This window comes from Microtus pennsylvanicus, chromosome 5, assembly GCF_037038515.1.
Source record: "Microtus pennsylvanicus isolate mMicPen1 chromosome 5, mMicPen1.hap1, whole genome shotgun sequence".
Classification (NCBI taxonomy): domain Eukaryota; kingdom Metazoa; phylum Chordata; class Mammalia; order Rodentia; family Cricetidae; genus Microtus; species Microtus pennsylvanicus.
The window spans coordinates 61,866,942-61,880,186 of NC_134583.1; the positions used below are offsets into that span (position 1 = coordinate 61,866,942).

Below are 13,245 nucleotides of genomic sequence, written 5' to 3' on the forward strand. Positions count from 1 at the left end.
ATTGCAGTAAACAGGTATGCATTCTATCTGGATCCCCAACACATATGAATTAGCTATGGCAGAGGAAAAATAAATTATGTAATTTTTAAAAATTACTTGCCCCCAAGAGACCAATGTGTTTGGGCTGCAAAGTCTTAAACCACCCATCTCCCCAACCGGTGTGGTGCACTGATATCATAGCGGTACATTTCTGCAGGGATGCTGGATTTGGTGGAATTTGAAACTTGCTGACTTTTGTGGACATGAAGGCACTCCAAAAATAGAAACAGATGTCACCCTTCTAGGTCTTTCTAGAGATAGCTTAGGTGGCACATATGAAGAAAAATTATCTCCACTTGCTCTATGCGGTGCTGAGAAAGAGATGGATCTAAAGTCAGGGTTAATGGTGATTTAGCAGAGAGCCCTGGTGGAAAGAAACCTCCGGGGCATAGCAAAATCACAGACAAATCCTCTCTATTATTGTAACAATTTATATTATCGTTTCTTGTTTATGTACCCAATCGAAGGCTCTCCCCACACCTCACTCTGTAAATAGCATCAATAAACCTCTGGCTGGCAAAAAACTAGCAAGCACTTTAGGTTCTTCTTCCGTTATCGCCAAGTCTTCCCCTCTGCAAAACACGCACATCTGGCTGCCCATTTTTCTCTATCTTGACTACTCTAGCTAAAAGCCGCAATTCCGTCTTAGACTACCCGGCCACTTATGCTGTCCCTACATTCACTGCCCCTCACCCACTGTAATCTATTTACATGATAGATGATACAAACTAAAGTCACGCCACTCTCCTTGCCGAAAACCCTCCCGTTCCTTCACATTGCGTCTGGAACAAAATCCAAACACCACACATTTGGTTGGTTAGGGAATTTAAAGGCAGGATCTCACTATTTAGTCCAGGCTGCCATAGAACTGATAGCTCTCCAGTTTCGGCTTCCTCAGGGTTGGGATTTAAGGGCGCGTGCCCTCCCGAATCCCACCTCTGGCCTGTGTCTACCTTTCCTCAAACCACTCTAGTCCCACGGGCCATTTAGCAGGTCCCTGAACACGACAATCTTTCCGCTTTCCCTCTCCCCAGTGCCTGATTCCTGACTCTGGAAGAGTCTGCACCTGAACCTCGCAGGACAAATCTTTAGGATCTCAGGGACCTCTGTCTCGAACCACCACTGAGCCCACAGCGCCGGGCAGAGCCGACGCCCCCTCAGGAAGACTCCGCAGAGCAGTCCTGGGCGCCGCCGGCCGGCGCGCGGTTTCGCTTCCGGGTGAGGGGCGGGCGGGCCGAGCAGTTCCGGGGCGGGCGGCGGCTGCGGGTCCCGGCGCGGAGGGCGCGAGCGCGGCGCGGGCCGAGGGCCGAGGGCGGCGGCGCGGGGACCCCGGGGCCCGGCGGCCCATGGGGCGCGAGGCGTGAAGCCGCGGCCTGCCCTGCGGTGGGGGGTGGGGGGAGCGGGGCGGGGCGATGGATAAACTGACCATCATCTCAGGATGTCTCTTTCTGGCCGCCGATATCTTCGCCATCGCCAGCATCGCCAACCCGGACTGGATCAACACCGGGGAGTCGGCGGGTGAGCGGCTTGCGCGGGCCGGGAGGGCGGCCGTCCCCTGGGTCGGCGGTCCCGAGGGTCGCCGGGGTGGGGGCGGGCGGAGGCTGCTTAGCTGTGGCTCCCCCCCCCTCTGAAGTGTATGTGGTTTTAATCTGTGCTTTATTTTAGGCCCGGGAGCTATAATAATACTAATAATAAACTTCATTTTATGGAGCATCTTTCATTCCAGCGTATCTCACGCACACGCGCGCGCGCGCGTACACACACACACACACACACACACACGCTGGAGCTATCTTAATAGTAGTTAGAAAATTAAATAACACATTCGAGTCGCAGACAGCCCCAGCGGCAGTGCCTGCTGGAACACTGGAGCTGGAGGCGGGGGCGTGTGTGTGGGTGCCCTCCAGAAAGAGGCGGGCATCTTTCCCGAAGGGTATCCCAGGTGAATGCGCTGGCAGGGTTCTCGGCTCCAGCCCCCTTTCCTTCTCTCTCTCTCTCTCTCTCTCTCTCTCTCTCTCTCTCTCTCTCTCTCTCTCTCTCTCTCTCTCTCTCTCTCTCCCTCTCTCTCTCTCTCTCACCCAGACCTGCGAGACCAAACCTTTAATTAACGTAAACAGTTATTAGGAGAGCCGCTCAGAATTAAGGAACCGTCTTGTTTTTGAACTGTTTGTTCAGTGCAGGTGAAGGGAACGAGGAACGGGAATGTCAGGGCTTCTTCACAGGGCTTGTTATAAAATGTATCGCCATGCTGTCAAACTTCTTAACTGTCACTTAGGAGTCTCAGTTTATCCAGCAATATTTTTAGCTCTTAAAAAAAAAAAGCTGTAGCTGGGACATTTGTTGCTTCCTCCTCCCTCACCTCCCTAATCTAGACCTGGCATCACAAAGTCGTCCCGTCAGATTTGCTGGTTATAAAATAACACTAAAGAATTCAACAGCACTTTTAATTGTAATGGGTAGAAAGGGAGTTTTGGAATCATGTGGAATTTGGTAATACCTGTGAGCTGTTTCTGAAAGTGCTGCTGACTCCAGACAGCTTTTTCAGCAGTATGTATGACATTCAGTTCATTACCAGTTTTTTTTTTTTTTTCTCTAAACGTATGTGTAGTGATTCCTTTGTTAAGACTTTCTTTGGGGCTTTACATACTTAGGAGCAAAGGGTCACACTGTTGAGTAGGGAGAGCCTTATTGAAAAGAGATTTTTAGGTGGAATCCCTGTGGGTGGTGGATGAACTGTCGGTGAGAGAGACAGACTCGGGAAGGGAGCTGTTACTATACATTATATAAGAGAAGAGAGCGGGAGTGGTGCAGCGGTCCCGAGATGCTGTTGCAGAGGCCACGCACATCCAACAGAAAGCAAGAGCAGAATGAGTACGGCGCCTTCCGCCTTCTGATTCGGAGGTAAAGTCTTCGGCCACGAGTTGGCAAAGGCAGTAGTCTAAAGTTTGGAGAGAGCAGAAAATGCTTGAAAAGAAGGAAATAGCTGCAGAGAGCATGCCAGATGGGAGGACAGTCAGGCAGCACCGAAGCTTTGTGAACGTCTGGTTAGGCGTGGACAGTGTGACAACCTTGCTGCCCCGCTGACCTCTTGTCGTGGCCAGCTGCTTTGAGACTGGTGTGGCTTAGGTAGTGAATTTTCTGAATGTCCTTGGAAATAAGAAAACATCAAAATGCTAATATAAAATCGAATAGATGCCTTACCAAGCTTGGAGGTTTTTGTATTCGCAAAAAAAAAAAAAAAAAAAAAAGACAAAGCAGCTGAGGTGTTGAGGGTATTGACCAAGTAACTATGTATGATATTTCACAGTAAGCATTAAAGGTGAAAGAAAAAGCTGATGGATTGGTCAGCCAAACAGCAGGTGGTATATGATCAGTAGAATTGTGGCCACCATGAGGTTGACGACCAAAGTGGGAATGGATTTTGTAGCAGAGCGGGGTGACTGGGGATGGTGGGCATTAGACCCAGCGTGTCTGTGAGGGTCTGTGTTGAAATGAAGTGTTACACTTTGGAGATGATTTTTGTCCACCTAATAATTTCCCTCGCTACCTCAGGGTATCCTTCAGTTAAATATTCTGTGGCTAAAACAGGACTAATAAGAGACGATAGGAAAAGGTTTCAGAATTCCTCTAGTTATTACCTTAAGGGGGTCAAGAAATAGATCCCCTAAAAGTTAAAAATTAAAGACGGGTTCTGTGGCAGCTGGCGGGGGGGGGGTCTCCTCTGTTTAGTGTGCTCTTTGATAAGGCACTCTTCAGCTGGGTATTCATTTGGATGCTCAGTGAACAGTTCTACCTGAGCACACAGATGTTGTCTTAAGTTTAAAAGCAACCCTCAAAAATAAAAATCAAAAAACAATAGTTACATCTTTTCAAATCAAAATAATCACAAGATGTACAAATAGGATGTGGGGTGGTAGGCCTGGCCTCACTCCAATGTCTCCACAAGATGACTTCACTAGGTAGCAAAAAACTAGCAATTTCCCTTCTATGTATTGTATTTGGTCTATATACATTTTGATTGTGGTGTTTTATAACAATATCTTTCAAAATTTATTTTATTCTTATAACTGTGCGTGTTTTGCCTACATGTATGTCTGTGTACCCTGTGCATGCCTGGTACTAGATGAGGCCAGAAGAGGTTGTCCTGAGACTGAAGGAACAGAGGGTTATGAGCCACTGTGTGGGTGCTGGGAATCAGATCAGGGTCATTTGGAAGAGCAGCCCGTGCTCTTAACTGCTGTGCCATCTCTCCAGCCATCTTATTACAATTTTTAAATGATTTTTAAAAAATACATCTCCAGCAGAACTCTTAGAACTAAGGTGATCTGTACAATGTAGTTTGAAAACCGCTGCAGTGACCTAAGGAAAGCTCAGGATTCAGATCGATTTGCTGGCATTGTGGCATGAGATCAAGTCCTGTAGCCTCTCCAAATCTGCTTCCTTCTCTGTGAAACAAGGACATTGGCCACCTGCTTGGCTTCTAGTGATGGCAAATGCATTAATCCATGAGAAGAATTTAAAATGATGCCCCAACCTGGTGGTAGTGGCACACGCCTTTAATCCCAGCACTCAGGAGGCAGAGACAAGTAGATCTCTATGAGTTCAAGACCACCTTGGTCAACATAGAGAATTCTGTGACAGCAAGGGCTACAGAGAGAAACCCTGTACTGAAAAACCAAAAGCAAACAAACAAAGGTGGTGCCTAACATTCGTATTGCTGTTTTGCACTAATCTTTAAACTTTTTCTGTGGGGAAATGACTTCATTAGATGTTCTTGGAAATAGTAAGCATCAAGAGCACCACACCGTCTTGCTTTGTGTTTTCCCCGTCACTCTGTAGTGTTCCTCTTTCTCGTCCCCATGCTCTAACCCTGGTGCTCTGCGGTGTCTGCCACACAACCACCCCAGCTGGTAAGCTGGGTTACTAGACTGGGGACCACACTTTGGAGTGGCCGAGTTTTAAGTTTCTGTGTACTGATCCAACACAGAAAGGGTACATTGTGTGTATTTTTGCCTAGCTGTGGGAACCTTTCCAGCATTTGTTCTGGTAGCTGTGGCTTCTCCAGATATAATGAAACTGTTTGCAAGGGAAAGTGCCTGGGGAAGGCACTTTAAGAAGGACCCTTGGCAGTGGCCGTTAGTATACCCAGGATCGTTTAATGCTGGGTGGGTATAGTGACACAGTCACATACTCTGTTCTGTAGAGGGCAGATTCCTCAGGCTAGTGGACTCAACATCAACCTCGGTGTTGCTTATGTAGTTGCTTATGTGGTATCTGAAGCCCAGAGACGAGGACTGCTTGCTTCGATCCCTTTGGCTTCATGTATTTGGCAGGTGTGGATTGTTGTCTTCACATTTCCCTGTTTTTCATCATTGTACATGGCATGTGAGTGTCATTGTGACCAGGGTTCCTTTTAAGAAAACTTTGCTGGGGCTGTGGTATAGAGGTTGTGGTAGTGCACTTGCCCAGTATGCAGGAGGTCAAGTTTGAGTACAGAGAAGGAATCTCTTCCTTCGGGTGTTACCTACAATTCTCATTTGTCTTAAGTGAGGTTTAAATTAAATTAATTCTTTAGAGATTCAAATTTGTGCCAGATTACAGAATAGGAAAGAGGCAGATTTGAGTTCCAGTCTTCAAATGTTGGTTTTAGATTTGTTTGTTTGTTTGTTTTTCGAGACAGGGTTTCTCTGTGTAACTTTGAGCCTGTCCTAGAATTCTCTCTGTAGACCAGGCTGGCTTCGAACTTACAGAGATCCACTTGCCTCTATCTCCTGAATTCTGGAATTAAAGGCGTGCACCACCACCACCTGGCTCCATAGACATTTCTTAGCCTCACTGTCACTCTTTTCATTGGTCCCTAAAGAAACATACTTTTTGTGGCAAAAAAAAAAAAAAAAAACCCTGTACATTTTAGCATGATCCACAGTTAAGCTATTTCAGATCTCTAGATTCCTGGCTGGGGGTATCGTCCCTCTACAACAAGCGTTTCAGTATCTCCCTACACAGACCTGCCTACTGTTTCCTGTGAAGGTTGCTGGAGCTTTTCCCCTACATCTAACCAAAGTCTCTCCAGTGGGCATGTAAGGAAAGGCTACTGCGTTTGTTCCCGAGTGTGTTTGCATTCTTCTTTCTGTTCTGATGGATGTTGGTGTTTGAAGAGGGAACTCAGACATTGACACCCTCATCCCTGTTACTCTTCTGTTTTTTGAGATAGGGTCCATTTCAGACTGGCCCTGAGTTCGTTGTATGAATGAAGGTTCTCTAACGGGACAGAACCAGCACTGTGTATATATATTAGAAGAGAGGATGTCCTAGGCTGGCTTACAGCCAACAGGACTGGATGTTCTTCAGTGGCCGTCTGCATGCTGGAGAGGTGAGAAGCTACTTGGTCCAGGACTAGATGCCTCAGCAGCCCAGACTGACTCTAGTGGCCTGGAAGGCCCAAGGCTAGACAGTGGTAAGAAGGCAGGCAGGCAGGCAGCACTGTTCCTCTGATCTGATGTGTCTGAATGTGGGCTGCCCTCCAGGTATCACCTTCTCTGAGGAGCATCCATCCTTTCTGGAAATACGGTCACAGACCAGCCCTAAGATTGTCCCTTGGCTGTTTCTAGAACTAGTCAAGCTGATTGTGTGGCCCAGGCAGATCAGCCCTCTGCCCTGCCTCTGCATCCTGGTTACTGGGATTGCAAGGCATGTGCCAACATGACCGCCAGCTTTATCCCTGTTCCTATTTTAAATTCATCAAGGGGGAGATAATTAGGAAGTAAAATGTGATGTTAGTACTTATAAAGAGGATATTGAAGACTGTCTTATGTGGAGATGAGTACCTTCCTGTTACTGGACCCCAAATGTAGACTTAACTCTCTAGTCCTAAACAGAGTGGAAACCTGTGCCTGTAGCACCTCCAGAGGGAAAGAACCGGGGTGTTTCCTCAGGCAACAGCCTGGGCTACATATGCCTGGTTTTGTCTCTTGTACTAACAGATTGTCCCTCAATCCCTTCTCCCTGCCCTTTCTGCTGCCCCTGTCTTTCATGGATAGAAACTTGCCTGTTAATGCTCAGAAAATGTCCAGCATTTCATGAGGATATATTTTCTTTTTTCTCAAGTCTACAGAGTGGGAGATACTTGGGAAATGGAGAGGCTTGGGAAAAGAAGTATCATTTCCCTTTGGTTCCTGCCATCTTCCCCAAAGGAAGCAGTTAAGTCTTATGTAGGCAACTGTGGCATAGTGGTCAGTTCTCTGAGACTGGTGCAGCATCCACATGTTGGTCCTGGCCTATACACTCGTTTAAAACATTAAAATACATCTACCTAAGCAGACTCACTGGTTAAGTACAGGGAAATTATTATTGAGTAATAATAGCAAGGCCAGCAATAACTCCAGTGTTCACAGACATCTGGCATGAAACAGCTCTGTGATGTCGTTGCTGAAGCCAACTTACTCAGAACTTACTTACCCTGTCAGTCCCATGGGGACTTGTTGAGAGAGACAAGGTCTGATCACCAATAGAGCAGAAGCTCTCAAGATATGTTCTCATGATGTGTTCTCTGCTTTAGAAAGCACCCGTAATATTTTCTCATCAGTCTTTTGAGTCTTTCTCCAATAGAATCTTTTCCGACAACTTTACTGAGGTACAATTTACATCATAAAGTTTACTCAATTTGTGTATACAAGTCAGTGGTTTTAGTTTATTCAGAGTGGTATGCCAGTATTACCACATCGATTTTAGAGTGCTTTCATTATCCTAAAAAGCAAGTTCATCCTCTTAGCCATTATCCTGAACATTCTATCCTAAGGAACCACTAGTTTTTCTGCCGAGAGAGTTGCAGGTTCTGGATACTTTAGATGGGTGGAATTTTGTGATTGGTGTTTTCATGTATATTTTCAAAGTTCACCAATATTGAACTTTTAAAATACTTGTGGTTATTAAGTAATATTCCATTATAGCAATAAACTACTTTTTATTTACCCATTCATCAGCGGATAGAAGGAAATTCTGTAATAATAAATTAATCCACCAGTGTTCTTTTTAAAAGTAAAATGGTGGAGCTGGAAAGATGGCTCAGTGGTTATGAACACTTGCTGTTTCTGTGAAAGACCCAAGTTCAGTTCCCAGCACCTGTATCAGGTGGCTCACAATTGCTTTGTAACCCTAGCTTCAGCGGATCCAGCACCTTCATTTGGCCCCCACAGGCATCTGCACTCATGTGTATACCCACACACAGATATACACATGTATACATAAGTAAAAAATAATCTTTTTTTAAGTGACATTATCAGAACATATAAATATCAAGTAATAAGAACTGTGGATAAAGTTCAAAGACAAGTCTTTTATAGTAATCACAGGATATGGCAAAGCTTAAAGTCATTTGATGCTGCATATCACAGTATAAACCAGATTTCCTTATAAGAGATTAAAGTTCCTGAGCAAAGCATTGATTTTCCTTTTATGGTCTTCCACAATTCATTTTTTATCAGTACCAACAGGGATGTAACCAGAGATTCAGTGTAATAGGCCTGAAAGTTTTGTAGCAAAAATTGGTAGTAAGAGCATGAACAGAAAAGCAGAAGTAACTAAAAATCATTAAAAGAAGAAATTCTGGACAGGCGGTGGTGGCGCACTCCTTTAATCCTAGCACTCAGGAGGCAAAGGCAGGAGGATCTCTGTGAGCTTGAGGCCAGCCTGGTCTACAAAAGCTAATTCCAGGACAGGCTCCAATGCCTACAGAGAAACCCTGTCACTGGAAAAAAAAAAAAGAAGAAGAGGAAGAAGAAGAAGAAATTCAGAAAAGGAAATTACCAAGTGCCAAGTGACGGCTGATTGTATATTCATTAGGTTGGTGGCACCTGCCATAGTCCCATTTAAAAGTGATTTAATAATAGTCACAAGAATCAGTCCTTTACTATTTAGCGTGACCAAATCAGTGTCGTTGTTTGACTCGTTGCTTGACAAATAAGGGTTTGTTTTAGAGCTATTTGGAGGCAGGCAAATTTTAGTTTTGATTCTTGGAGTCTCTTTATTAGTTCCATGATTTGAGGCATGCAATATCTCTCAGCTATAAAACAGAGGTGATAGCTTAAAAGATGATTTTTGTTTTGTTTTATTTTTCAAGGCAGAGTTTCTGTATAGCCCTGGTTATCCTGGAATTTGCTCTGTAGATCAGGCTGGTCTCCAACTCAGGTCCACCTGTTTATGCCTCCCAAGTTTTGGATTGAAAGTGTGAGACATCTCTGCCTTGCTCAAAAGATGGTCATTAAGAAAAAAATGGAGCAGTGAGGGATCAACACATTGTCTAATACACAGCAAACGCCTGGATATTATTGTAGTTAGTACTATTATAGAGAAAGCCAGACGCCTGGCTTTTTGAGGGTTTCTCTTTTGCATTGTCTGTTTTATTTGTTTACTTGTGCCCTGCCTTGTTGCAAAAGAAGATTTAAGACAGCATGGTATGTCTGTAGGTGACTGTTCTTGAAACCCAGCGGGGTCCATTCTGAGCAGAAGGACTGCACAGTAGTGTAGTGGCAATATAAACTTAATGGGACACATGTAAGCACCCAAACTAAGAGAGCCTCGGGTTTATGTGTATCTAGAACAGAGTGAAAACTTTTCCAAGTGAGAGGTATCCAAACATCGTGGGAGAGATGCACAGGCTTAGAACAAAGCAACATATAGTTGCATCCCATTGTCACTATTAGCCATGTTATTATTTTTAGACCGATTGCAGGTTTTTGTTTTTAAAAAAGGGTTTCATGTATTCCAGGCTGAGGATGACCTCCCAGGTGCTGAATTACAAGTGTGGCCATCACTCTGGCTGAGATAGCTCTTTGAGTATTTCTATTGGTTTCACAGCTTTTGTAATACACATGTGAGTTTATTTTCCCCACACTTCACTGCATATACTTAGCCAGTGGGCATCATATATAACATTATGGGGGACATTGGGTGCATAGTGAAATGCTATTGTCTGTGAAATTGTTATTGCGTCATAAATCTTAAATTAAGTCCCCTGTGGGTAATTTTTTTATAGACTGACCTTATGCCCTCCCATCTGTTCCCCAGGAGCTCAGGTCACACAGTGGCGGCATGGAGGTGTCAGTTCATACTCACACATGGAGGTGTCAGTTCATACTCACGCATGGAGGTGTCAGTTCATACTCACACATGGAGGTGTCAGTTCATACTCACACATGGAGGTGTCAGTTCATACTCACGCATGGAGGTGTCAGTTCATACTCACACATGGAGGTGTCAGTTCATACTCACACATGGAGGTGTCAGTTCATACTCACACATGGAGGTGTCATTTACATACTCACACATGGAGGTGTCAGCTCATACTCACACATGGAGGTGTCAGTTCATACTCACACATGGAGGTGTCAGTTCATACTCACGCATGGAGGTGTCAGTTCATACTCACGCATGGAGGAGTCAGTTCATACTCACACATGGAGGTGTCATTTACATACTCACGCATGGAGGAGTCAGTTCATACTCACACATGGAGGTGTCAGTTCATACTCACACATGGAGGTGTCATTTACATACTCACACATGGAGGTGTCAGTTCATACTCACGCATGGAGGTGTCAGTTCATACTCACGCATGGAGGAGTCAGTTCATACTCACACATGGAGGTGTCATTTACATACTCACACATGGAGGTGTCAGCTCATACTCATGCATGGAGGTGTCAGTTCATACTCACACATGGAGGTGTCAGTTCATACTCACGCATGGAGGTGTCATTTACATACTCACACATGGAGGTGTCAGTTCATACTCACACATGGAGGTGTCAGTTCATACTCACGCATGGAGGTGTCAGTTCATACTCACGCATGGAGGTGTCAGTTCATACTCACGCATGGAGGAGTCAGTTCATACTCACACATGGAGGTGTCATTTACATACTCACGCATGGAGGAGTCAGTTCATACTCACACATGGAGGTGTCAGTTCATACTCACGCATGGAGGTGTCAGTTCATACTCACGCATGGAGGAGTCAGTTCATACTCACACATGGAGGTGTCATTTACATACTCACGCATGGAGGAGTCAGTTCATACTCACACATGGAGGTGTCAGTTCATACTCACACATGGAGGTGTCATTTACATACTCACACATGGAGGTGTCAGTTCATACTCACGCATGGAGGTGTCAGTTCATACTCACGCATGGAGGAGTCAGTTCATACTCACACATGGAGGTGTCATTTACATACTCACGCATGGAGGAGTCAGTTCATACTCACACATGGAGGTGTCAGTTCATACTCACACATGGAGGTGTCATTTACATACTCACACATGGAGGTGTCAGTTCATACTCACGCATGGAGGTGTCATTTACATACTCACACATGGAGGTGTCAGTTCATACTCACGCATGGAGGTGTCATTTACATACTCACGCATGGAGGTGTCAGCTCATACTCACGCATGGAGGTGTCAGCTCATACTCACGCATGGAGGTGTCAGTTCATACTCACGCATGGAGGTGTCAGTTCATACTCACGCATGGAGGTGTCAGTTCATACTCACGCATGGAGGTGTCAGTTCATACTCACGCATGGAGGTGTCAGTTCATACTCACGCATGGAGGAGTCAGTTCATACTCACACATGGAGGTGTCATTTACATACTCACGCATGGAGGAGTCAGTTCATACTCACACATGGAGGTGTCAGTTCATACTCACACATGGAGGTGTCTTTACATACTCACACATGGAGGTGTCAGTTCATACTCACACATGGAGGTGTCAGTTCATACTCACGCATGGAGGTGTCATTTACATACTCACACATGGAGGTGTCAGTTCATACTCACGCATGGAGGTGTCATTTACATACTCACGCATGGAGGTGTCAGCTCATACTCACGCATGGAGGTGTCAGCTCATACTCACGCATGGAGGTGTCAGTTCATACTCACGCATGGAGGTGTCAGTTCATACTCACGCATGGAGGTGTCAGTTCATACTCACGCATGGAGGTGTCAGTTCATACTCACACATGGAGGTGTCAGTTCATACTCACACATGGAGGTGTCAGTTCATACTCACACATGGAGGTGTCATTTACATACTCACACATGGAGGTGTCAGTTCATACTCACACATGGAGGTGTCAGTTCATACTCACACATGGAGGTGTCAGTTCATACTCACGCATGGAGGTGTCAGTTCATACTCACGCATGGAGGAGTCAGTTCATACTCACACATGGAGGTGTCATTTACATACTCACGCATGGAGGAGTCAGTTCATACTCACACATGGAGGTGTCAGTTCATACTCACACATGGAGGTGTCATTTACATACTCACACATGGAGGTGTCAGTTCATACTCACGCATGGAGGTGTCAGTTCATACTCACGCATGGAGGAGTCAGTTCATACTCACACATGGAGGTGTCATTTACATACTCACGCATGGAGGAGTCAGTTCATACTCACACATGGAGGTGTCAGTTCATACTCACACATGGAGGTGTCATTTACATACTCACACATGGAGGTGTCAGTTCATACTCACACATGGAGGTGTCATTTACATACTCACGCATGGAGGTGTCAGTTCATACTCACGCATGGAGGTGTCATTTACATACTCACGCATGGAGGTGTCAGCTCATACTCACGCATGGAGGTGTCAGCTCATACTCACGTATGGAGGTGTCAGTTCATACTCACGCATGGAGGTGTCATTTACATACTCACACATGGAGGTGTCAGTTCATACTCACACATGGAGGTGTCAGTTCATACTCACACATGGAGGTGTCAGTTCATACTCACACATGGAGGTGTCATTTACATACTCACACATGGAGGTGTCAGTTCATACTCACACATGGAGGTGTCAGTTCATACTCACACATGGAGGTGTCAGTTCATACTCACACATGGAGGTGTCAGTTCATACTCACACATGGAGGTGTCATTTACATACTCACACATGGAGGTGTCAGCTCATACTCACGCATGGAGGTGTCAGTTCATACTCACACATGGAGGTGTCATTTACATACTCACACATGGAGGTGTCAGTTCATACTCACACATGGAGGTGTCAGCTCATACTCACACATGGAGGTGTCATTTACATACTCACACATGGAGGTGTCATTTACATACTCACACATGGAGGTGTCAGTTCATACTCACGCATGGAGGTGTCATTTACATAC

At 45.3% G+C, this 13,245-nt stretch overlaps 1 protein-coding gene across 1 annotated transcript in view; it reads left to right on the forward strand.

Annotated features, from left to right (window-relative positions):
* The first annotated feature begins 1,314 nt into the window (after positions 1-1,314).
* The window catches only part of Mosmo (modulator of smoothened), a 61,378-nt gene continuing 49,447 nt past the window's right edge, over positions 1,315-13,245 (forward strand). The window contains exon 1 of the mRNA XM_075972072.1: positions 1,315-1,557. Within this exon, the coding sequence (XP_075828187.1) occupies positions 1,452-1,557 (106 nt within the window). The 5' untranslated portion in view covers positions 1,315-1,451. The remainder of the gene's footprint in view (positions 1,558-13,245) is intronic.